This window comes from Kogia breviceps, chromosome 9 (genome assembly GCF_026419965.1).
Source record: "Kogia breviceps isolate mKogBre1 chromosome 9, mKogBre1 haplotype 1, whole genome shotgun sequence".
Classification (NCBI taxonomy): domain Eukaryota; kingdom Metazoa; phylum Chordata; class Mammalia; order Artiodactyla; family Physeteridae; genus Kogia; species Kogia breviceps.
Window position 1 is genome coordinate 103,941,564 of NC_081318.1, and position 26,865 is coordinate 103,968,428.

The 26,865-nt window shown below is 43.9% G+C and overlaps 1 protein-coding gene across 1 annotated transcript in view; it reads left to right on the forward strand.

Moving 5' to 3' along the window:
• BLVRA (biliverdin reductase A) overlaps positions 1 to 23,987 on the forward strand; it is a 58,209-nt gene extending 34,222 nt beyond the window's left edge. The window contains exons 3-8 of the mRNA XM_059074689.2: positions 1,830 to 1,951; positions 4,741 to 4,860; positions 6,251 to 6,348; positions 17,709 to 17,816; positions 19,883 to 20,054; positions 23,621 to 23,987. Coding sequence (XP_058930672.1) covers positions 1,830 to 1,951; positions 4,741 to 4,860; positions 6,251 to 6,348; positions 17,709 to 17,816; positions 19,883 to 20,054; positions 23,621 to 23,879 — 879 coding nt within the window. The 3' untranslated portion in view covers positions 23,880 to 23,987. The remainder of the gene's footprint in view (positions 1 to 1,829; positions 1,952 to 4,740; positions 4,861 to 6,250; positions 6,349 to 17,708; positions 17,817 to 19,882; positions 20,055 to 23,620) is intronic.
• Positions 23,988 to 26,865: the final 2,878 nt, after the last annotated feature.

A 26,865-nucleotide genomic window follows, 5' to 3' on the forward strand; every position in this document is an offset into this window, starting at 1 on the left:
AGTTTATCCCTCCCCACCCTTATCCCCTGGTAACCATATATCTTTTTTCTACATCTGTGACCCTACTTCTGTTCATTTGTTCTATAACTTGACTGTGGTAGGTATATGAGTTTATGTTGGTCAAAACTCATAGAACTGTACACTAAAATAGGTGGGTTTTATTATATGCAAAAAAAACCCCCAAATCTAACTGATAGTATCAGGAAAAGCTTCATAGAGTGTAGGATGCCCAAGTCTTAAAAGCTTTGAAGGTGTGGACATCTACCCTGTGGACAGTGGGGAGAAGCTCGTTCCAGGCAAGGGGAACAGGATTTGCAAAGACTTGGCGGGAGCAAACAGTCGTGTGTGTTCTGCGTACTTTGAAGTTGTTTGGAAGGTCAGAAGCCTAAAGTTACACAGTGGGGGAGTAGACCAGAAGGCGTTGCTGGAGAAGCAGGCTGGAGCTGAGTTGTGAAAGGCCTTACGTGTTTGGTAAAGAACGTGGACTTGGATTTTTTTGTTTTTCCCCCTTTAGTTGGTGTCCTACAAACTGTCTTACAGTTTGGGCTGCTGTAATAAAGTACCACAGAAATTTCTCTCTCGCATTTCGGGGTCTGGAAGCCTGAGATCAGGCTGAGATCTGGCAGGAGGGGTACCCTTCTGGGCTGCAGACTACCGACGCCCCGTCCTGTCCTCACGTGAGCGGAGAGCAGGGAGAGGAGGCATGCTCTCTCGTGACTCTTAGAAGGGCACCAACCCCATTCATGCAGGCTCCACCCTCATGACTTCGTCTCATCCTAATTGCCTCCTGAAAGCCCCATCTCCTACTACCATTATATTGGGGGACAGGGTTCCCACTTCTTGGGGGGGACATAATCATTCAGTCTGTAACAGCTGGGGAAATGAAGGGCTTTAATCGGGGGAGGGGACTTGGTTTTCATCTGAAGCATCTCCTCTGGCAGGCCTGGGGACCCCACATGGCAAGGGTGAGACCAGGTGGGGATCTGTCATGTCGTCAGGCAGGAGGCAAACAAGTCCTGGGCCAAGACTAGAGCAGCGGACGCAGGAAGAGGGGTGGACTCAGTGGGAAATGGTGACACCCAGATGACAAAGGAGAAAGGAAGGGGCTAGATGCTAGCGGCTAGGGAAACGTTGGAGTTTCTATGCTTGGAGACATCCAAGAAGAACTGGGTTTGAGGGGTGTGTAGAGATAATTTTTTATCAGTTTGGATTATAGGGAGTTGCTGGATAACTTGAAAAAGTCGACTTGATTTTTCACTGTAATACAATACGCACCCAGCCTCCAGCAGTGTACCCGAATAATGAGTAAGCTGCCACAGTGGGGTGGGAGTGACATTGGTTGGAATCCAGAAAGCCATGGTGAGGGGTCTGAGTAAGGTGACTGTGTCTGGTACCCACGGGCCCTGTCTGCCCACATCTCACTGAGCAGCTGTGGCCTCTGAATGACTCCCCGCTGTATCAGATTCGCACGTGCAGTGGAGGAGGGATTCGGGGAGCACAGAGGTGCCAGACCAGGACTGGGTGTGGCTTAAAGAGGAAGATCTCTCATCCTGGGGGAGGTGGCAGTAGAAGTGGAGAGCCTTTTCCGTGGACGACACAGGTCAGGGCACCCACAGAAATGTTCTAGGCGGAGCTGACTGCTCTCCGAGCCCACGTTTCAGGGAGTGTCTCAACCCCCTTAACCTGCTGCGGCTTCCTGTGTGTTCTGGGATGGCTCCTCGCTTGCTTGTCTGGACCCTGACTGGTCCCGCCCACATCTCTTTGTTTTGCTGCGCTTTGCTAGACGCCTGGACCATTTTTAAACCCCACCTCGACCCCCTGTGTTTCAGCCCAAGAGGAAGTTTGGCGTGGTGGTGGTTGGCGTCGGCAGAGCTGGCTCCGTGCGGATCCGGGACTTGCGGAATCCACACGCTTCCTCGGCGTACCTGAACCTGATTGGCTTCGTGTCCAGGTGGCTTTGCTTGGTGCCTTGTAATTCACGGGAAGCCCGGGGAGATGGGTTAGGCCTTGGGCCACACAGCTCCTCCAGACCCAGGAGAGAGCGAGCCAGTTCCAGGGTCATTCGGGGGAACCATGCGGGGTCAGCCCCACAAGATCACAAGTTTGGACGGGTCTGGGAACTGAAGAGTAACTAGACCTGCAACTGGGATGTACAGTGAGTCAGCCCAGCGTACCCGAATAATGAGTGTGACCATCCAAAGCTCCTCCGTAGAGGGGACCGCCGTCAGAGGTAGGGAAGATGAGCACAGGGCCTGACGGTTGCTGAAGGGGCACGGTGAACACATGCGGGTTGGCCTGAATGAAGGCTTTAGGTGTGATACATCAGTTACCACGACAGCCATCCATGCAGGGCCCTGGGCTTTCCAAGCCTGACCAACTCTTTGACGTAGATGTTAACCCACTTGACAGATAAAGAAGCTGAGCCACAGAGAGGTTAGGTAATTTGCCTGAGGTCACACAGCTGGAAAAATCTAAGAACTAGATGTCAGCACAGGTCTACCTGATTCCAAAGCCCATCTTTTAAACACCATGTGTTCTTTTCCCCTTTGATAATTCTGAGCCCCGCTTTTAAGGAGTATCATTTATCTCCTGTAACTCAAAACCGGACTTTTCAGCGCGTTTCTTCTTCCCTGCCCCACGCTCAGCTCCCTCCTCCACCCCGACCACTTCCTCACATACACACCATTCACCAAACTAACGCCCCATAACATCATTTATCAAGTCATTGGGAACTAGAGGTAGGCCCTGTGTCGCCAGGTGATGCGGCAGAGAGCAAGTCAGGGACGTCTCTGCTTCCTAGTGCTTTAGAGAAATCAACTAAAGATCAATACTTAAACAGAGCGTAAGTAACTATCCTGAAGGTCCACATAGAAGTTCTTTCAAGTTTTAATTTGTGGGACCTGCTTTCTTCCAATTTGCCTCTCTCCAAACCTGGCCCTTCCTTAAGGATTTAAAGTGGCAGCACTAAGGTGACCCGGAAGTGCTGGGAATCTGCCCTTGCAAGGTCAGTCTTCCCCTCCCAGTAAGATTCTAAGGGAGGGCTTCCCTGGTGTCACAGTGATTAAGAATCCGCCTGCCAATGCGGGGGACACGGGTTCGAGCCCTGGTCCGGGAAGATCCCACATGCCACAGAGCAACTAAACCCGTGCGCCACAACTACCGAGCCTGCGCTCTAGAGCCCGCGAGCCACAACTGCTGAGCCCGTGCGCCTAGAGCCCCTGCTCTGCAGCAAAAGAAGCCACCGCAGTGGGAAGCTCGCGCACCGCAACAAAGAGTAGCCCCTGCTCGCCGCAACTAGAGAAAGCCCGCGCGCAGCAACAAAGACCCAAAGCAGCCAAAAATAAATTAGTTAATTCATTAATTAAGTTTTAAGAAAAGATTCTAAGGGAGCAAGCACAAATGGGAAGCTGACATTATGATTAGCCGGCACCGTCCCCCTCTGCTGCGCCCCCCCCCCCCCCGCTTGCAGCTGGGATCGTGCACGACACGGGCTCCAGGCTGAAACGGGCCTCTGCGCCCCCTGCGGCCCCACCCTGGGCAGCTGGCGCCGTGACTGCTGCCGCGGGAACGCCGAACCTGCCCCGGTCCCTCCGGAGGACGGCCAGCTCACCTCCATCCCCGCTTTACCGCAGCCCTGCTGTTATGACACTGTCCCCTTGTCACATGCCCTGTTCCTCACGACCTACCTGCTAAGTCGTGTCACCTCCCCGGGAAGCCTGTCCTGAAACCCTGAAACTTGGGGTTCCCTGCCTTCCTCGACTCTTCTCCTCCGGCACGGCATTCCTCCTGTTACTCTTGTGTTGTTGTTACAGGTGTGTACGTGTCTTCCTCCCTCTAGCTGACTGAGCTCACTCCCCACATACTCCCTAGAGGGAAGGCATACAGGAGACAAGCGGCAGGCACTGGTCAGACTGAGCCGTGTAGGTCACTGGTCCCCACAGGAAGAAACCCGCCGTCGTGTCCTTGCGCAGCCACACTCCCCCAGAGGCCCTCTGGCTGCTGCCCGGGTGGAGCTCCGAGCTGGCCCGAGCCTCCTGCCGGCTGCCCCACCTCCTCCGTGGCAGCCGCCGTGGGAGGACTGCTCCTCTGCAGCCTCTGCTCTGGGGCAGCGCGCAGACAGCCAGGGCTCTCATCTCTCCTAGGGCAGGGGTCCTTCTGAACGTGTAGGAGCCGGAAGGCTCAGCTCCCGTCCTGTCTCTGCTGCTGGTGAGCCGTGGAGCCCCTGCCTCTCGGGGCTTTGTCAGCTCGGCTGTAAATGAGGCAGTGACACCCACCTTCCACTGGACCATCACAGGCCACGATGAACATGAAGGAGCTTGAAGTCACATGGCCGTTTGCCCCTTAAAGGTGTTAGTGTCTTGGATTTGGATTAGGTTAGGCAGTCCTGGTGTTTGGCCAGGTGCTTGAAGTTGGCAGTGACCGTGGAGATCGTGTCTCATGAGATTACCGGAGATCAGTTCTTTTTATCTTAGAGATGAAGTAATGCAAAGACTCCCACGTCACGTGGGCTGTTAGCGGTGGTGTCGGCACTCGATGCCAGGTCCCTGACTTCACCCCGGAGGCTGTGTTTCTCGCTGCGTGCTGAAAAATGCCCTGGAAGTGGGAGGCAGGGAGTTCATCGCTTCATTTCCAAAAGTCGATCACCGGGACATTGTTGGGAGGTGGGGAGGATGGTGCTTATGTTTCCTCAGCCGATGTTCTGCCTACTTTGAGCTCCACTTGTCTGTTCCTCTCAAATAGACGAGAGCTGGGGAGCGCTGATGGGGTGCCGCAGATGTCTTTGGAAGATGCTCTTTCCAGTCAAGAGGTTGAGGTTGCTTATATCTGCAGTGAGAGCTCCAGCCACGAGGACTACATCAGGTGGGCGTTCAAGTCCTTGCGTTGCACAGTCGTGCGGGACGATAAAAATGCCTGGGCAGGCTGACCTCCAGCAGAGGGGTCTTAATTATTGATGGGAAGAGCTACATGGGATCCAAGACCTTTAAAAATTGTCAAAATGTGAACTCTCACCCTGGGTTATAAGTGTATAAGGACATGAAAACTATTGTAGAATATTTGTTTAGTACACCATGACTTAAAACATTGGCAACATTAACAATTAAAGTATCTTATTTCTTTGTAAAAAACGTACTGAGGGTGGTTTGAACAGTGCCTGCCTTTTTCTGGTGGTTTAACTTAGCCACCGTCTCTTCTGTGCCTTGGAGAATTGCCATCGTCCTTTCAGTTTCCAACATTTTATCCTTTGTCCTTTCAACAACATGAAATCTCTGAGAAGGTCTCTAGGAGTTGCTTTCATAGGAAGAGTTTTTGCCGCGAGACGAGTAAGGAGATGGTGGTGGCATCAGAGTGAGGAGATCGCGTCATTCGTAGAGCAGGAGAAGTGAGGTGTCCCCCCGCCCCACCTTCGAATGCAGAGCCTAGAGCCCTCCAAGCATTCGGTAGGACTGAGCCTGGAAGGAGGAGCCCCACTCAGGACCTGGCAGTTGACAAGGCAGGGCCAGCCGTCCCCAGAATCTCAGCTTCCCTTCTGGGTCCTTACATCAAACTACAGCTGCTTCCACCGTGCCGTTCTCCAGAGTCAGCTGCTCCCTGTTTATCGGGCCCACTCTGAGTGTGGACAGAAACACCTTTCCGTGGTTCCCCTTAAACTTCTGTGGCACCAGCGGGTACGTCCTTAACAAAGGGATCATGTAATTCGCAGGCTTATCAATGTTCGTTTCCTAGAATATCTAGAGGATAAAAGCCAGACTTCTGAGCACAGCACTCTGCATCCTTTACAGCAGGCTCCCAGCCACTTTTAGGACCTAGTTTTCCCTCCACTCCCTGTAGCCCACTCCCCTGCCATGCCGAAATGCTGAAATGCTGAAAAATTCACACCACGTCCCAGTGGACAAAGCCCCATAAACACCCAAGCCCCTGCATATGCAATTTCCCTGCTAACATGGCTGTATCTCTCCTCCAGAGTAACTAGTACGTAGTAGCTGGTTGAATACGTGACTAGACGCACGGGTGAGTGTTCAAATGAACACATGACTGGAAAGCCTTTCTCTCACCGCTTAGTAGAAAATCACGTGAGGTGCAGTTCATTCTCCTCATCCTCTGGCCCTGACTCTCACCCGTGTTTCGTCATGTGACACATTTACGTGGGGACTTTTGTGCATGTATAACATTCTCTTCTCTGTCGTGCAGGGCACTTAAGTGAAGTTTAATTGAAGTGCATCTTCTCTGTATTTATCCCCTTTTTCCAAAGGCAGTTCCTAAACGCTGGCAAGCATGTCCTTGTGGAATATCCCATGACGCTGTCTTGGGCAGCAGCTAAGGAGCTGTGGGCACTGGCTGAGCAGAAAGGTGACGTATGTTCTGTGCATCTAGAGTACAGACCCTCTTCCTAAGAATTCCTGCCTCTGACGTTTCTGTGGTACCATTTTTATGCCTTTAAAACGTAACCCCGTGTCAGATATGTCACTGGTCCCATGGGCTCCCACACCGCCACCCCACACCCCATACTGTAGGCACATAAAGGGGGGGTGTGTGGAGGGCCCACAGGGCGGAGTGATGGGTGGGGATTTGCAGACTGTTGTTCAAGACTTAGCTTCTTTTACCCTAATGAAAAGTATGAATTAGCTTCCACCTATGCTAGTGTTACAGATTATATATTATTAATATTTATATATTATTTTATATAATTATATTTCATTTGGGTTTTATTCACGTGATAGTTGTATCGCTAATGGAAAAATGCCCAGATCAGGGTAATTGATTGTCTTATGTGCATAGGTTTAGTTTTCATTGTTTCTCAAGAAGGACACTGTTTATTAAGTATTTATCATGTGCCAGGAACTTGAAAACTTTGCTAAACACTTCATATGTTATTTCGCTTAATTCTCTTAGAAATCCTTGGAGGTAGGTATTTTCTCTAGCTTACGTATAGGAATCCGTGGCTTAGAGAAGTTAAGAAATTGTGCCAGAAATGGGGCATAACCTTTAAAAATTACAGATCTCTATATTGTATACCTGTAACTTATGTAATATTGTACATCGACTATACTTCAAAAAAATTTGGGGGGGCCAGGTCACAAAGCTAGTAACATGACCACTGAATGGGAGATGGAGGTTTGGTTTCAGTCTCCCTGGGCCCTGAAGTCCACATCCATTCCTCTGAGCCATGCCGCCCTCCAGAGATTTTTCTGGTTTTATGGTAACTGGACAAGTCCCTCTACGGAGGCAATTAGAACTAACTAGAATGTTTAGGGATTAATGGAGCTAGTTAATTGAAGTTTAAGTCAAAAACTCTCTCTGTTTCAACATTTGCTATTTTAAATCTTTAAAATACGAACAAAGTATGGTGAACAATTATAATGAAAATCACCAAAGAAAGCACCTTGTCCTTATCACCAGTGTAGATGGATCACACTACTGAAACTTTTTTTTTTTTTTTTTTTCGTGGTACACGGGCCTCACTGCTGTGGCCTCTCCCGTTGCGGGGCACAGGCTACAGACGCGCAGGCTCGGCGGCCGTGGCTCTCGGGCCCAGCCGCTCCGCGGCACGTGGGATCCTCCCGGACCGGGGCACGAACCCGCGTCCCCTGCATCGGCAGGCGGACTCCCAACCACTGCGCCACCAGGGAAGCCCTGCTGAAACTCTTGATTGCATTTCTCTAGTACTAGGCCGTGCTGCTGGAGGACAGAGCCCATCTTTCCTCTCTGTAGCCCCAGCAGCTAAAGCTAAACACCACCCAGAACTTAGTAGGCCTTCAGTAGGTGTTTATCAAACGAAAAGTTGGATGAGTGACTGCTGAAGTGAGCAAGAGGTTGGAGAGCTCTGGGGCCATCACCTTTGTATAGTATTTCTCATGGCACAAACGTCCCTGGACAGAGTACAAGATGCCAAAGATTTCTTGCTAAGTGCAAAGGAAAAAATGTCCTTCCACAATGAAGAGTTCTACTGTTACCATCCTAACCAAGGGATTGCTTAGCTCCTTAAGCAAGCAGAATCTGGATGGCTTGCTTACAGATCATGAATGGCTTTGAAAAAGAGAAAAGCCCTTAACACCAAGAATGACCTTTGTTCTCTAGGCAGGTATTCATAACTCATACTAGAATATTCATTAAGCAGCGTTTACATGATACTTATCACTATGTATGAGATACTATCCTTGCTAATAGGGGACAACAAAAAGATGACCCTTGCCCTTGAGGAGCCCACAGTGTCAAATGTTCACAACTAGCAGTATTAACTTAATCTGCTGAAAGTGAATTGAAACAGTAATTATAGCAATTACATTGTAGCACAGGAAGGAATAATCTTATTCAATTCAGCATACCTAATGTTATATCATTTTGGATGGCAAGAGTTATGGATAATTGGGGAGTGATGTCAGCAAGGTGGTGAAATAAGAAGCCTCAGAACCTCATTCCCCACAGAGACACCAACTTAACAACAATATATAGACCCAAATACCTTAGCAAGTACTCCAGAAATCTGTTAAGTGGTTGCAGTACCCCCAGGCAAGCACAGAGCCAAGAAGAGTTACATTGATGTGGGTAAGAAAATTCATTGCATTTGCTCACCATAGCCCTTCCCCTTCTAATTCTTAGATTAGAAGAATCTAAGTGGGGGAAAGGAAAGAGTGGAACATGTGTCCAGTGTTCTGGCTTTTCAAGGGCTGCTTGAAGGACTGATTTCTGTCTCTCCTGACTGGGAATGCAGAAGGAAACAGTAGTAGACATTGGATGCCAGGGTCAGGGCAGCTAAGAACGAAGTGAGCACTGTAGTTTGTTATAGCACCAGGGAGACTGCAGTACTTTGAACAGACACCACAGGGAGCAAGAGATTACAGGTTCTTGAGAACAGGGGCAAGCCTCTTTAACTTGGAAATTACATGTGCAAGCCCAAAGAAGATACATCTCCAGAAAAGGTTTGAGTGGACTCCAGAATTTCTGGCCTGGCTGATTGTTGAAGGTCTTCCCCTGTACAAAGCAAGTCTAGAAAGACTGGAAGAGGTGGCTGTTTTTTCAGATATTCAAATCTCAATACAGGCATATCTTGGAGATATTGCAGGTTCAGTTCCAGACCACAGCAATAAATTGAATATTGCAGTAAAGTGAGTCAAATGAATTTTTTGGTTTTCCAGTGCATATAAAAGTTACATTTACACTGTACTATAGTCTATTAAGTGTGCAATGATGATGTTAAAAAACAATGTACATACCTTAATTTTAAAATACTTTATTATTAAAAAATGCTAACCATCATCTGACAAGGCAGGATTGTCACAAACCTTCAATTAGTAAAAAATGCAATATCTGCACAGTGCGATAAAGCGAAGTACAATAAAACAAGCTTTGCCTGTAAATGATCACAAGGCATACAAAGAAACAGAAATATAGCCCACTCAAAGGAATGAAATAAATCTGCAGAAACCAACCTTAAAGAAATGTAGATCCAAGAATTACCAAAATAACTGTCTAAAATGTGCTCAGTGAGCTAAAACAAAACATAGACAAGTAAATGAAATCAGGAAAACAGTGCATGAACAAAATGAAAATATATCAACAAAGAAATGTAAACTATAAAAAAGAACCAAACAAATTCTGGAGGAGCTGAAGAATAAAATAACTGAGTTGAAAAATTCACGAGAAGGGTTTAACAGCAAATTTGATGAAGCAGAAGAAAGAACTGGCAAACTTGAAGAAGATGGGTCATTTGAAATTTGAGTCAAAGGAGCAAAAAAAAAAAAAAAAAAATGAAGAAAAGTGAAAAAGGGACCTCCCTGGCAGTCCAGTGGTTAAGACTCCACACTTCCACTGCAGGGGGCACAGGTTTGATCCCTGGTTGGGGAAACTAAGATCCCTCATGCCACGTGGCATGGCCAAAAAAGAAAAGAATAAAACTTAAGGGACTTAAAGGACACCATCAGGCAGATCATTGTATGCTGCAAGTCAGAGAAGGAGACGAGAGAGAAAGGGACAGAGAGCTTATGTGAAGAAACTATGGCCAAAAACTTCCTAAATTGGGGGGAGGAAATTCAAGACAATGAACTCCAACTAGAATAAATCCAGAGACCCACACCAAGACACGTTGTCATAATGACAACTTGGAATAGAAAGAAACTACCTCATCATAATAAAGGCCATATATAAAAAGTCCACAGCTGACTTCATACTAAATGGTAAAACACTGAAAGCTTTTCCTCCAAGATCAGGAAACAAGATAAGGAATGACCACTTTCACCACTTATATTCAACATAGTACTGGAAGTTGCAGCCAGAGCAGGTAGGCAAAAAAAAAAGAATACCAGGCATCTAAATTATAAAGTATAATCCCCCAAAACAAAAACAAATTTTAAAAAGTTACACATAATTTGGACATATCACTAGAGTTTAAATATTTAATGTAAAGGAGAAACATTTTAAGATATATTAAAAGCTCTCCACAGAAAGAGAAAATAAATTTATGTTGTATTGCTTCTGTTGGTAGGGGGCAGAATTATAGAGATGGAGAGCTCATCTTCATATAAGAAAGAGTTTTCTAAGAACCACAACTGTTCTGACATATTTACCCAGGATGCCATAGAAAACAGTCCCAGCATTGGTTATCATATAGCTGACTAGCGCTTGGTTAAGGGTATTTTTTGCATTTTCAAATATCAGAAATGGAATGGAAAATCCTATTTTTGTTTTCATGGACACATGTAAAATGAATCACTGTTGGCTCAGGGCAGTGCATGGCCTGCTGTTCCTCTGTTTCTTCTCAGAATCAGTGTTTCTCCAGCCCCATTTGTCACCCCGCCAATCAGATGGGATAGCTTGCCAAGTTTGACACATTTAATAACAAGTGAGACAACTTTTTCTAGCATTTGTATTAATGGTCAAACTAGTTACAAAGGAAGACCTACCTCTATGACACAAGAAGTTCTGAGAAATGTCTTATTTCTTTTACAAAAGCAGCTCTGAATAGGCTAACACCAAAGCCACTGAAGAAACTGAATAATAATTCTGGTACTCATCTCACTAAATTAATTACCTTAAGTCCTTATCCTTTTGTAAATTGAGATATAATTTCCTTATGATAAATTCAGAGATTTTAAGTGCAGAGTTAAATGAATTTTGACAGAGTATATACCCATGTAATTATTACTCCAGCCAAGATACAGAACATTTTTATTACTCCAGAAAGTTCCCTCCTAGTGCCCCTTTCCTGTCGGTGACTTGTCCCATCAGTGACATCAATTACCTACTACCAGACTTCCCTTCAGATTGTCTCTCAGCTAGGATCTGAGACCGTTCCCGTATTGTTCAATCATCAGTATAAACATCATGTCACAGATATGCAAGGAAAAAAAAAAAGCAAATGAAACAAAATGGTAACAGATTAGCTGGTAGAATTCTGGGTGGTTTTATTTTTTTCTTTATACTCTTCCACATTTTCTCAATTTTCTTCAATGACATGAATTTATGTTTACACTTTAAAACTAAAAATATAATTTTGTTTCTACCATATGATCACAACCATGAAAAATAATTCACAGCAGAATGACAAGAAAGAATGAAATATACCAATATATCTTAGTAGTGGTTCTTTCTGGTAAATAGGATCCTGGGTCTTTTTATTTCTTCTAATTTTCCCCCCAAATTTAAAAACACTTATTTATTATTTCTGAGATACACAAAACACCCTATTTCAAAAGATGAGGCCAGAAATGGTTCTTTGAGAATTTCATAATATACTGCTTATGTCAGAAAGCTGCTGAAATCATGTTTGAGGAAATGAATGAGTCAAAAATTCAAGTCTATTAATTGCAAGTTGTCTTTTCATTTTCTTCTAAGAAGATATATCTTATTTCATAATCCATGACTGATTCTGTCTTGCTTTCATATTTTTTGGTGCTATAACTATTTATTTGGTTTGGGTTTTTTTTTTTTGAAGATTATTTTGAAATAACCTCAAACTTATAGAAGAGTTGTGAATACAGTACAGAGAACTCTTTTTTCTTGAGAATCATTTGAGTGTAAATTGCCAACCTCATCCCCCAATAATTTCATGCGTATATCCTGCAAATAAAAACAGTCTCTAGATAACCACATACAACCATCAAAATCAGGAACTGTTACCACGACACATTTTAACCAAGCTCACAAAAATCAAAGACAAAAAGAGAACTTTGAAAGCAGTGAGAGGAAAAAGACTCATCACACTCAAGGGAATCCTGATAAGGCTGTAAGCAGATTCTTCAGCAGAAATCTTGCAGGCCAGGAGAGAGTAGGCTGATACATTCAACGTGCTCAAAGAAAAAGATCAAATGAGAATACTTTATCCAGGAAAACTGTTCTTCAGAAATGAAGGAGAAATAAAGACTTTCCCAGACAAATAAAAGGAGAAAGAATTTATCGCCACTGGACCTGCCTGAAAGGATGTTAACTAGTAACATGAAAATATATGAAAGTGTGAAATTCAGTGCTAAATGTAAATACTGGGTTGGACAAAATGTTCCTTCGGGTTTTCTGTAACATCTTATGGAAAAACCCAAACAAACTTTTTTGGCCAACCCAATATATAGTCAAATTCAAAATACTCTATTACTGCAATGGTGGTTTGTAGATCACTTTGAACTCTAGTATATAGGTTAAAAGACAAAAGTATTAAAAGTAACTATAGCTACAATATTTTGTTAATGGATACACAAGATTAAAATACATAAATTGGGACACCAATAACATAACTCATTGTGGGGAGGTAAGTAAATATGTAGAATTTTTAAATGCAATTGAAGTTACATTATTGTCAGCTTAAAATGGACTATTATAACTATAAAATGTATTACGAAAGCCTCATGGTACTGTTAGTACCACCAAGGAAAAAAATGATAAAGAGAAAAGAATCAAAGGATACCATGACCAAAAACCATCAACTCATAAAGAAAGACAGTGAGGGACTTCCCTGGTGGCGCAGTGGTTGAGAATCCAACTGCTGATGCAGGGAACACTGGTTTGAGCCCTGGTCCAGGAAGATCCCACATGCCATGGAGTAACTAAGCCCATTTCCCACAACTACTGAGCTTGTGCTCTGGAGCCTGTGAGCCACAACTACTGAGCCCAAGTGCCACAACTACTGAAGCCCGTGCATCTGGGGCCTGTGCTCTACAACAAGAGAAGCCACTGCAATGAGAAGCCTGCGCACTGCAACAGAATAGCCCCTGCTCGCCACAACTAGAGAAAGTCCACACGCAGCAATGAAAACCCAATGCAGCCAAAAATAAGTAAATAATTTTTTAAAAAATAAAAAGACAGTGAGAGGAAGAAAGGAACTATAAAACAATCAGAAAGCAGGTAACAAAATGGCAATAAGTTCTTACCTATCAATAATTACTCTAAATGTAAATAGTTTAAATTCTCCAATTAAAAGACAAAGAGTAGCTCAATTCATAAATAAGACCCAACTATATGCTGCCTACAAAAGACTCATGCTTTAAGGACACTCATAGGCCAAAAGTGGAGGGATGAAAAAATATTCCATGTGGATGGAAAAATACTCTGTCCAAATGGAAACCAAAAGAGAGCAGGTGCAGCATATCACACAAAATAGACTTAAAGTCAAAAGCTGTAACAAGAGAAAAAGAAGGTCATTATGTAATAAAGGGATCAATTCCTTTAAGAGGATATAAAAATTGTAAATATGTATGCTCCCAATATTGGAGTACCTAAACAGATCTGAAGATAAAAATAGGCAGCAATGCAATAATAGTAGGGGACTTCAATACCCTGCTGTCAACAATGGATAAAATATCCAGACAGAAATACATTATGAACTAATGAATTTGAGCTACACTTTAGACCAAGTTGCCTTACAGATGTATACAGAACATTCCAACCAATAGCAACAGAACACACATTCTTCTCAAGTGCACATGGAACATTCTGCAGGACACATCATATGTTAGGTCAGAAAACAAATTTAATAAGATTAAAATCTTATTAAGTATCTTTTCTGACTACATGGTATAAAATTAGAAGTCAATAATGGGAGGAAAGCTGGAAAATTCACCTATATATGGATTAAACAACACATTCTGAAAAAACAATGGATCAAGGGTAAGTGTTTTAAAAATTTTGAGGTAAATGAAAATAGAAACACAAATACAGAAATTGATGGGATTCAGCAAAAGTATTTCTGAGGGAGTAGTTTACAGTGATAAACACCTACATTAAGAAAAAAGAAAGAACTCAAACAACCTAACTTTACGTCTCAAGGAAATAGAAAAGGAAGAACTTAGTTGGTGGGGAGAAATAATAAAGATTAGAGCAGAAATATAGACTAGAAAGACAGTAGAAAAGATCAATGAAACTAATTTGGCTTTTTGAAAAGATAAAATTGACAAATCTTCAGCTAGACTTACCAAGAAAAAAGGGAAATGACTCAAATTAATAAAATTATAAATGAGGGAGGAGACATTGTATCTGATATCACAGAAATACAAAGAATCCTAAGAGACTATGAACAATTTATGTCAACAGATTAGATAATATAGGAGAAATGGATAAACTCCTAGAAACACACAACTTACCATGACTGAATCATGAAGTAAAAGAAAAACTGAGTAGACCAATAACAATCAAGGGGATTAGGAGATCGAATAAGTCATCAGAAACCTCCAAACATATAAAATCCAGATAGCTTCACAGATGAATTCTACCAAACATTTAAAGAAGAATTAATAACAATCCTTCTCAAACTCTTTCAAAAACTCGAAGAGGAAGGAACACTTTCTAACTCATTTTATGAGGCCAACATTACCCTGATACCAAGCCAAACAAAGATACTCAAAGAAAAGAAAATTACAGGCTGCTATCCATGATGAACATAGATGCAAAAATCTGCATTAAATTCAAGAGCACGTTAAAAGGATCATACACTATGATCTAGTGGGATTCATCCCTGGGTTGCAAAGATGGCTCAACATATGTAAATCAATAAATGTGATATACCACATTAACAAAATGAAAATATATGATCATCTCAATAGATGCAGAAAAAGTACTTGACAGAGTTCAACATCCAGTTGTGATAAAAATCTCTCAACAGATTAGGTGTAGAAGGAATGTTTCTCAACATAACAAAGATGATACAGAGAACCCCACAGCTAACATCATAATCAATAGTGAAAAGTTAAAAGCCTTTCCTGTGAGATCAGGAACAAGACAAGGATGCCTATAATAACCACTGTGTGCTATTTAACACAGTAAGCTGTAAGCTGAAGCCAGAGTAATTAGGCAAGAATAATAAATAAAAGGCATCCAAATTAGAAAATTTAAATTGTCTTTTTGCAGATGACATGATCTTATATGTAGAAAACCCTGAAGACTCCACTGAAAATGGTTAGAACTAATAAATTCAGTTAAGTTACAAAATACAAAATTACCATATAGAAATCAGTTGCATTTCTATACACCAACAACAAAGTATCTGAAAGAAAAATTAAGAAAGAAATCTCACAGTACCATCAAAAGCAATAAAATACTTATGAATAAATTTAACAAAGGAGGTGAAAGACATGTACACTGAAAACTATAATACATTGATGAAAGAGATTCAGGAAGACATGAATAATGGATAGATACCCTGTGTTCTTGAATTGGAAGGACTGGTACCATTAAAATGTCCATACTATCCAAAGCAATGTACAGATTCAATGTAGTCCGTATCAAAATTCCAATGGCATTTTTCACAGAAATAGAAAAAACTACCCTGAAATTTGTATGGAACCACAAAAGACTTTAAATTAAAATAGCATTCCTGAGATGAAAAACAAAGCTAGAGGCATCACACCACCTGATTTCAACCTATATTACAAAGCTGTAGTAATCCAAACAGTGTGGTACTGTCATAAAAACAGGCACATATTCATCAGAACAGAATAAAGAGCCGGGCATAAACCTATGCATATACAGTATACCGATGTTTGACACCAAGAACACACGGTAGGGAAAGGATAGTCTTCAATTAGTGGTGCTGGGAAAACTGGACGGCCACATGCAAAAGAATGAAACTGGACCCCTATCTTAACACCATTCACAAAAATTACCTTGAGATGTGTCAAGGACATACAGAGCAGTTCAAAAAAAAGGGACTTACCTGAAACTGTAAAACTCTTAGAAGAAAACACAGGGAAAAATTCTTGACATTGGTCTTGGCAACGATTTCTTGGGTAGCACACCAAACATACAGGAGATGAAAGCTGAAATAAAAAAATAGGTCTGCATCAAACTAAAGAACCTCCACACAGCAAAGGAATCAATAAATTGATACTTTACAGAAGAGGGAAAGTATTTGCAAGCTGTATATCTGATTAGGGGTTAATATCCGAAGTATAAAGAACTCAGAAAACTAATAGCCAAAAAGCAAACACTCCAATTAGAAAATGGGCAGAGGAACTGAATACACTTATTTCCAAAGAAGACATTCAGATGGCCAACAGATAGATGAAAAGTTGCTCAACATCATTAATCATCAGGGAAATGCCAATCAAAACCACGAGATATCACCTCACACCTGGTAGAATTGGCTGTCATCAAAAAGACAAGAGACAAGTGTTGACGAGGATATGGAGAAAAGAGAACTCTGGTGCACTGTTGGTGAGAATATCAGTTGGAGCAGACACTATGGAAAAGACTGTGGTGGGTCTTCAAAAAATTAAAAATAGGACTATCACATGATTCAGCAGTCCCACTCCTGGGTATATATCCAAAGGAATTGAAATCAGTATATTGAAAAGATACATGTACACCCATTTTCATTGCAGCATTATGCACAATAACCAAGAGATGGAAACAACCTAAATGTTCTTCCAGAGGTGAAAAGGATAACGAAAAATGTGGCTTATATATACAATGGAATATTATTCAGCCATGAGAGAAGGAAATCCTGCCATTTGCTACAACATGAATGAACCTGGAGGGCACTATGCTAAGTGAAATAAGTCAGAGAAATACAAATAGTGTATAGTTTCATTTATAGTGGAATCTAAAAAGAAAAAAAAATAAGCCTGTTTCATAGAAACAAGAGATTTGAATGACAGTTGCCTTGGGCTGGGGGAAGAGGAAATAGGGCAATATAGATCAAAGGGTACAAATTTTCAATTATAAGAAGAAGTTCTGAGGATCTAATGTACAACATGGTTCTTATAGTTAATATGGAATTGTATGCTTGAAAGTTGCTGAGAGAAGGTCTTAAGCATTCTTATCACACACACAAAGAGTGAACTGTCAGGTGATGGATGTGTTAAGTGTCTTGATCTTGATAATCATTCCACAATGCATATGTACGTCAAAACAGCACATTGTACACTTTAAATATATAAGTATATCTGTCCATTACCCCTCAATTTTATTTTTTAATAACTTTTTCATAAAATTCATTAGGATTTTGATAAAAGTGTAAATAAATGTGTGTGTTCAATCAGCCATCTTGAATCCAAAGCATGGCCATAGCATTTTTGAGCAAATTTTTAATTTTTTTTAATATATATATATATTTTATCAAAGTATAGTTGATTTACAATGTTGTGTTAGTTTCAGTTGTACAGCCAAGTGATTTCAGTTATACATACATTCTCAATTTTTAAAAATGAAAAAACTATGAGGAAATTAACAGGATTTAGGATGACTGCCTTTTTTTTTTTTTTTTTTTAACCCCATCCTTGTCGTGACAGGGAAAGTCTTGCACGAGGAGCACGTTGAACTCTTGATGGAAGAGTTTGCATTCCTGAAAAAAGAAGTGGTGGGCAAGGACCTGCTAAAAGGGTCTCTCCTCTTCACAGGTCAGCCTTTGGTGGGATCGCAGGTCATATGTAACTGGCGAGGCTGGTGGAGGGTTACTGGGATCTTTCTGAGCTCTCTAGGATGTGAGCTTGGATTCATTTCTGCTAAAGACGTTCTGACTGAGGGCCAATTTAATTTTCCCATGCACCCACAGACAACAAAAATACTCTATTTTTCTTCTTTCCTCAAATGAGATCTGATTGCTCAGTGGGCCTTGGGGAAAACGTGTTAGAAATCTCAAGCACATTTATGCTTTTGGCCCAACCGATTAGGTAGAATTTTCTCTCATGAAATCTTGAGTTGGAGATTATTTTTCCACAGAAGGTTAAGAACGAAAGCAGCTCTCTTTGCAAAATGACCGAGAGAAAGGTTCTTGGAGAAGAGAACATGTTTATACCTTCTCTGTGGAGCAAATAGAATATGCATAGGCCCTTTCTTCCTCCAACATGTTATCAGGACACTGGCTGTGGCCAAGATATTTGATCTGCTATATATTCAGCTATTTACTTTATGTTGGTCATTCTTTGAGCACCTCCATTAGCAGAAGGAAATGAACAGCCTGGAGCCTCAAGGTCTGCAGTCTCCTTTGGGTGGACTCCTTGGATTTGTCTCCACCCTAAGGCATCTGGGCCACCTTTCCCGAGGGCTTTCTTTACAGAAAGGAAACCGACATTGTCAAGTGGTAAAACCATTCATCTGTTTGTTTCCAGAAAATATACAGTAGTGGAATCTCATTTCAAAATCCATTTTCAGGGACTTCCCTGGCGGTAGTGGTTAGGACTCCGAGTTTCCACTGCGGAGGGGCACGGGTTCAACCCCTGGTTGGGGAACTAACATCCTGCATACCGTGTGGTGCAGCAAAAAAAAAGAATATCACAAAATCCATCTTCATCCTTTAAAATGATGATATGAGAGTTGTGGAGACAATAATAACCATTAATCTGTACAAGGAACTGTGCTAAGTATGTGACATTAGTACATGTTGATTCATATGATAATCCTATAAAATGGGTATTAGCCCCATTATACCGATTTTTTTAAATGAAGCTCAGAGAAGTGAGTAGCTTCACAAAGGTGACCCAACAGTTATGTGGCGGAGGCAGATGGATTGGAGCTCAGACTTGTAGCAGCTGTTCAGTCCTCTGCACAGAACAAGAGCAGACAGTAACCAGCCCAGACGGAGCTGCCTTGCCTTTGTAAGTTTCACACTTAGGTCCTAGTGATTGGAAACCATGTTGTCTATGAAACTTACAATCTTTGTTTTCTTTTATCTTTTTATTTACTTTGCTTTTCTTTAGAACATACTCATAATTATTAGTTGTTTTAAGTCAGTATCAAAGTTATAAGAAATCTTTGGTTTAAAGAGCAGGGTAACAGATATGAAGTCTTATAAATCTAGGTTATGTTTAAAATTCAGGCTGGGAAGAGAGGGGAACAGTATCTTGACCAGATTTCTCATACAGATACTCGTTGCAATATACTGTTGTACACGAGATTATGAAGACTGAGGAGACACTTAACGCTGTATCAGTTTTCTTGATATTGACTACTTTATAGATATTACTGTTTTCTCCACAGCTATCACAATTCCTTCACTCCCTTATCATTTACACAGACAGTTATATGGTATTTATAGGCATATAGGCTTGAGGGACTAAAATACGTTAATTCTTTTACTTCTTTAAGTCACTAACTGAAGGGGATATATATGTTTACATGTATGTGTGTGTGTGTGTGCTGTGTGCATACAGACACAGCACGCACACACACACACAGGTTAGAAGCCTAAAGCATTTTTATTACCCTGTGGACCAGATGGACTGCAATTTCCAGTGAAATATTTTATCTTACCAACAAAGTGAATTTAAGAAACAGGAAAAAAAAAGGGAGACGTTTTTATGAACGTCTCCATCAGAATTAGTCATCTTGCACAACCCGCCGTCACAAGGTAGGTTGTGTGTCCTGATGACCCAGCCACGTCCGTTCGCTCCCTGTCACATCCCCCGTGCCCCCCAGCTACCAGCCCGGCCCCTCCAGTTCCCGCCATGTCTGTCACTACCCACAGCTGGCCCACTGGAAGAAGAGCGGTTCGGCTTCCCTGCATTCAGCGGCATCTCTCGCCTGACCTGGCTGGTCTCCCTCTTTGGGGAGCTTTCTCTCGTGTCCGCCACTTTGGAAGAGCGAAAAGAAGATCAGTATATGAAGATGACCGTGTGCTTGGAGACGGAGAACAGGAGGTAGGTCATGAGAAACCGCGAGGAGAAAGCAACGTAAGGACATCCTCGTGTGTTCACAAGGGAGAAGATGGGGGACCCGGGGGCCCAGACCCGCACCTTCGACTCCAGAAGGGCCATCTGCTTATGCCAGTGGAATAGGTGCTGGGATTTCACTTTTGCTCCCTCGTGCCATCCTCCCAGCAGCCCTGTAAGGTTAAGAGAAGCTTACAGATTTGAGCAGGTTGTCTAAGCCGCACAAGTGAGCAGTATCCAGTTAGGTCTATGACCTGAATTGTTTCCAACACTTTATGGTGAAGGATTCAGGCATTGGTGAGTTGAAAGACTTTTGCAGTGAGCATCCATCCAGCTACCTAGATCCTTCCATTAACATTGTACTCTGCTCGCTTATCACACAACCCAACTACTTCTCACCTTTATCACCACATCATGTGTCATCATGTTCCCAAAATGCTGATTCTTTGTTTTTCATACCAGGTCTTTTTTTTATTCTTTAAAAACGTTCAAGAGACTTTAAAATGGCCCAGAGACCCAAAGAGTTTTGTGTCAACTATAAGATCACACTGAGGTGGGGTCTGTTGGTTCCTCCATTGCTAAAGCCTCCCTTTGATCCTGGTATGAACCATGAGACACACCCCGATACTTCTTCTAGGCGGGTAGTGGTGACACCCTCTGACCCCCAGCATCTTCCGGTAAATGGCCATCAGTCCCCTAATGATGAAAAATGCAATCCCAGAAATACTACGCTTGCAGATTCTACTTGAACATCCTTCCTGTATTGTGTTTCGAAACCAAGTCCTCTACTGATCCATCTGGGAGGCTCAGATAATGATGAGTCCCATCGGACGGTACATGGAGATCTTTCGTCAGCAAACACCCTTCAAGATAAAATGCCTCATACCAAGTCTTTTTAAACATAAGGAGCCTCTGCGAGTCAGTTTCCGACACAGTTTCTTAAGTTATAGCAGCCTTCCAACAACCTGGTGGGACAGAGCAGAACCTCAGCAGAGGATGGGGAGGAGGGCAGACATGACCTTGAAAGGTTACAATAAAAGGACCAGCAAGACCAGGACCCCTGCTTGAATCTGGTTGTACAAAGTGCTAGTATTTGCTAACATTTACTGAGTTCTTACCATGTACCAGGGCCTAGTCCTTTCATAAGGATTTTCTCATATAATCTTTATACCAACTCTCTGGAGTGAGCATTATTATGATTATTATGATCACCTAGGAAACTATGAGGCTCAGAGAGGTTAAGAAACTTGCTAAGGGCACACAGCTAACAAGGGATGGTGTGAGAATCACGCTCAGGCAGCCTGTCTCTGGTCCCCAGAGGGTCACACCTTCTCCACAGAAATGCACAGGAAGGGCACGGGAAGGGAATATTATTGAAAAAATGCCAGGCCTTGTCTTTACTTCCTCCTAGTCCTCACCTGTCAACGAGGTTGGGTGTCCTTAGCCTCAGGTCCCAGATTATCCAGGAAAACCCAGTGCAGTTTACTCCCAAGCCCGTGTTCTTCCCATTGTACCAGAGTTTTCAAACTTTGTAAATAATAATAATAAGCATTAGAACACCTTTTCAACCCAAATCTACATAGAAGAGGTTCACGTTTCAGGCCTCCTGTTGAAGCCAGTTGGTAGGAGTGGTGCCAGAGCCAGGTATGCCCTACCCGCCATGCCCTTGTCCTCCAGGGCAAATCCTTTCAAGCTTTTAGGACCACAAGATGAGGAAGTTATTCTGTCCACATCTCTCCTGATGGCTCCCCCCTTTATGTACTTCAGATCTTTTCCTCTTAAACATTCACCCCACACTCTAATCTAGGTCTGGGTGAGCTGACTGGCTGAAGGGGAGGCCTCCTTTACCCAGGTTGGAGGTACCCCCGAGCTTCCTACAGCACCCAGATCAACCTTAAGTGACCTGCTTGGGCCCCTTTCTTGCAACTCCGCACGGACACCGTTAGTCGTATTCTGGCCCATGCCTCTAGAGGCGGAGAACAAACAAACCAAAGGTAGTTCCCCTTCGTTCCTTAGCCGCACTGATCTAGCCTGCCCACGCTGGGCCCGCCCCACTGCAACCCACCGGGAAAGGAGGAGGGAAGCCAAGGAATGGAGACGAGAGAAGGCCAGGGACCCTGATGCCTGCCCGGCCTTGAACCCTTTCCCTATTCGCACTGAAAACTCCATCACTTAGCATGGCAGCCCAACCAGATTGCCTGTCCTTGATCTTGACTCTTCCCTGTAGGATAAGAGTAAGGAGGGGAAAGCAAAGAGAAATAGCCAGAGCAAGTCCTCTCATTCCTGAGACTTCATTCCCAGAAGAAGGAAGGAAAACTATATATGTGTATATGAGTGAAGAGGTTGAATGGAGGATATCCATATTGAAGCTGGAAAGAGCTTGAATATTTGGCAATAATGAAATATTGAATGAATTATATCAGTTGTCCCCATGATATGCAGATAAAAATAATAGCGGGGCTTCGCTAGTGGCGCAGTGGTTGAGAGTCCGCCTGCCGATGCAGGGGACGCGGGTTCGTGCCCCGGTCCGGGAGGATCCCACGTGCCGCGGAGCGGCTGGGCCCGTGAGCCATGGCCGCTGAGCCTGCGCGTCCGGAGCCTGTGCTCCGCAACGGGAGAGGCCACAGCAGTGAGAGGCCCGCGTACCGCAAAAGTTAAAAAAATAATAATAGCAGTATCTGTAGGATCATAAAAATATTTTTAAATAAGTAAACATAATTAAAAATTAGTTATACTTTAGGTTTTATATTCCATATACATATAGGCAAATATTTGAAAGGATTGTCTCAAACTGAAGATTATTTAGACAAAAGAATTATGGATTTTTTTCCCATTGAAAGTCCTTAAATCAGTGCTGTATTGTTTTTAGAATATATTTTTGAAGAGCGGATTTTATATTTTTCCTGTCACATTATTTAGTGAAGCTTCTAACTTTAGATCGAATCTGCTTAGGTTTCTCTGTCTTTCATTAAGCAGATAACACAGCTTTTATCTAAAGACAGAAAAGATAAATCCAGGAAAAGAAGAAACTTCAGCAGAGCCGTGTCTGTCCTATTTGAATTGTAATTTTTGTGAGTGCTGACCTTGGCCTGAGAGGCAAATGTGAAATGGAAACAGGGGCTTTGTGAGTGGGCAGGCGGCATCTGGTCTTGGCATGGGCCTGGGGTCATAGACCTCTTTGAAAATGGGATGAAAGAATGCTACGAATTCGTTCCCATAAAAATGCACATACACTTGGAAACAACATTTTGCGCAGCATCTCAGGTCTGCATCCTCCAGAGAGATCCGGTGAGATCAGGGTAAAAACTCCTAAATAACAAACCGATACACCAAAATCTTTGAATTCCCCTGCCTGGCGGCAAAATTGAACAAAGGACCTTTGGGCAGTAAAGTTGCCAACAATCACCCATGGCGCCTGGGAGGCTGGTGGAGGGTAGCATGCGGCAGCTGCAGGGAAAACGGGCGCAAAACGAGGACCTGGCACCGGGCACTCAGGTGCCAGCCCGCATCCGCGCGCCCCTGTGAAATTAATCCTGGACCTCTTGCTTCCACAGCCCGTTGACGTGGATTGAAGAGAAGGCGCCTGGCCTAAAGCGAAACAGACATTTAAGCTTCCATTTCAAGTCCGGGTCCCTGGAGAATATGCCCAACGTCGGCACCAATAAGAATATTTTCCTGAAGGATCAAAATCTATTTGTCCAGAAACTCCTGGGCCAGTTCTCTGAAGAGGAGCTGGCTGCCGAGAAGAAACGCATCCTGCACTGCCTGTGGCTGGCGGGAGAGATCCAGAAACACTGCCGCTCGAAGAAGTGAAGGGAGGGAGAAACACGGCCCTGCCCAGAGGAGACCCGAGCCTGATTTTTATCAAGAGTTGACCTTTACCTCTGCTCTTACCATTAAACGTGTCTTGGGTAAACAGGATTCGCTTATTGTCACGAGCCGTGTTGGGGGTGATATTTTGTTGGGGGCACACGTGGTGGGAATGAGAAAAGAACCAGCCTTGGTGGAGCAGCTCGGGATGCGTTAGACGTCCAGTGTTATTCACTCTTCCCAAAAGCCCTGGCCGATGAGTATTACCAGGCTGGTTTTCCTTAGTATATTGAAAACATCTTGTTTGAAGTCACCCAGCTAGTAAACGGCAGAACCAGCCTTTAAACCCCACTCGTGCGCTAAATCACTGCAAAACAGTGCCTGGAACCCTCCTTCCTGCCTTAAGGAATTTTATCCCCCCCCGCCCCTCCAGACTCTCACTGGGCAACCGTGCTCGGTGCTGGGGATCCTAAAAATGAGTAAGACATAGCCGCTGCCCTCAGTCACTCACAGTGTCAGAAGGGAAGCCAGTCACACAAACTGGTCATTGTCACGTCGGAGGTTCAGGCTGTCCCTGGCCATCTGGAGAAGGGTTCAGGGAAGATGTCCAAACCAGATCTTGATGAAGAGATCGGCTGTGTGAAGGTCAAAGAAGGGCTTTCCTGGCAGGGGACACTATGAACACAGAAGCAGCAGCCTGGCCAGCGCCCTGGGACAGTGTCGTTAGAGCACTGGGTCTGGAGTGGGGAGTCCCAGAGAGGAAGAGCTGATGGTGGGGGGCCTTGTAGGCCAGGTGAAGAGCTGGGGTGTCGTTTATCAGGCTGTGCAGAGGCACCGAAGGGTGTTGTTTAACGTGCCAGGGGCGTGGGGTGCGTGGTCACGTTTCTGATTTAGGCAGAGCACTCAGAAGGCTGCCTGGAGAGGAGACCGGAGACCCAGGAGACAGCCAGGGAAGCCACGTGCGTTTGCACTTGGAGTCTTGTGCTCGTCTGGACTCGTGGCTCATGTCCGGTCCAATCTGCTTGACTTCGAGGCAGAGCCGAGTCCCAGGAAGCTGCTCTTTCGTTTCACTGGTGGTCCTGTGGCACCTTCTGAGCTTGTGCTGGATTTCTTGCTTCTGTAAATGTCTTCCTCTTGGTTTTTTCCCTGTTCCCCACTTGCTATTCTGAGCCTTAACTAGTTTGGAAACCACGAGATGGAGGCAAACTCCGTCCTCTACCTCTTTCTATTATTCCATCACCAGAGTATCTCCCGGTAAAGCAGGAAAGGATATTAAATCTGAAAAAAATCCATAAGGTTATTCTTTCATTCGCCATGTAAAATAATTTGTAATAAATATTGGTCCATTCGTTCTCTTGTTTTATTATCACATCGTGTCCCTCGAAGCCAGGAAATACTGTATGCTCTGTTTTTGTATGCTCCTCAGTATCTAGCATGAGAAATGTTACACATTCAATGATTAAAATAGAGTGCAATAGTCTCTCCCATTTGGGCTTGATAACTGCTGTTTCAAAATATTGGCCCTGTTTGATATTAGAAGTAGGATGAGGCTTCCCTGGTGGTGTCTTGGTTAAGAATCCACCTGTCAGTGCAGGGGACATGGGTTCGATCCCTGGCGCGGGAAGATCCCACATGCCGCGGAGCAACTAAGCCCATGCGCCACAACTACTGAGCCTGCACTCTAGAGCCCATGAGCCACAACTACTGAGCCTGTGAGCCACAACTACTGAAGCCTGCACACCTAGAGCCTGTGCTCCGCAACAAGAGAAGCCACCACAATGAGAAGTCCACGCACCGCAACAAAGAGTAGCCCTCCGCTCGCCGCAACTAGAGAAAGCCTATGTTTTTGGCAACATAGCCAAAAATAAAATAAATTTATTTTTTAAAGAAACGTAGGGTGGATGTCAAAGAAAACCAGAACCGGACAGTCAAGTGGTATAAGCAGATTTTATTCAGGACAATTGCAAAAGGGGAAAAAAAAAAAAAACCTTGGTATAGGACTGAGCTCAGTTCTCCACACAGCATGGGCAAGTGTCAATCTATAGCCGAGGAGCGGGCTTAGGGGTCGGTGGATGGAAAATCACTGAGGGGAAACATCAGGGGTGAGGTGGATTCTCGCTACACCGACCTGCCAAGAGATTCTTGCTGAAGGCAGCTGGCACGGTTAGATACCAAGGTGTGAGGAATGAGGAATTTGATCTGTACTGAGGGACTTAGTAGAAGTTTTGCTAAAACTGGTTGATGCGGAGACAGCCAGGGAAGCCCAAAGGTCGAGGCCTAGCTGAACACAGGAGAGAGTCTTCGTCACGGGCTGTGTGATTACTAATGACACTGTTAACTGCTCACCTCAAGCCTGTTTTCTGTTTGATCAAGAGATCCAAAAGGAAAACATTAGGTTTACTAATTTGGGAGGAATTGCAAAGGGAGAAGGAAGAGGAGACGGGAGAAAACAGAGCTGGGAGAGAAGATGGAGGAGAAGCCTCTTCCTCTTCTGCCCTCACCTTCTGCTGGGACAGCTGCAACCATCCTGGCTGACCCCCCACTGACGCGGTTCCCAAATACTCCTTCCTCTGAAGGCCACGCCCCACCCCTAATCACAGCTTTTCAAAGAAGGAGCCACGAGTAGAATCGGAAAATACAACAAACTCGTGAATATAACGAAAGAAGCAGACTCACAGGTATAGAGAACAAACTAGGGAATTCCCTGGAAGTCCAGTGGTTAGGACTCCACACTTTCACTGTGTAGGGCCCAGTTCAATCCCTGCTCACGGAACCAAGATCCCAGCAAGACTCAGGTCCTGGCCAAAAAATAAAAAGTGGTGGGACTTACCTCGTCGCCCAGTGGATAGGACTCCGTGCTCCCAATGCAGGGGGCCCGGGTTCGATCCCTGGTCAGGGAACTAGATCCCACGTGCATGCCGCAACTAAGGACCCGGCGAGCCGCAATAAGGAGCCCACCTGCTACTACTAAGGAGCCGTCGAGCCACAA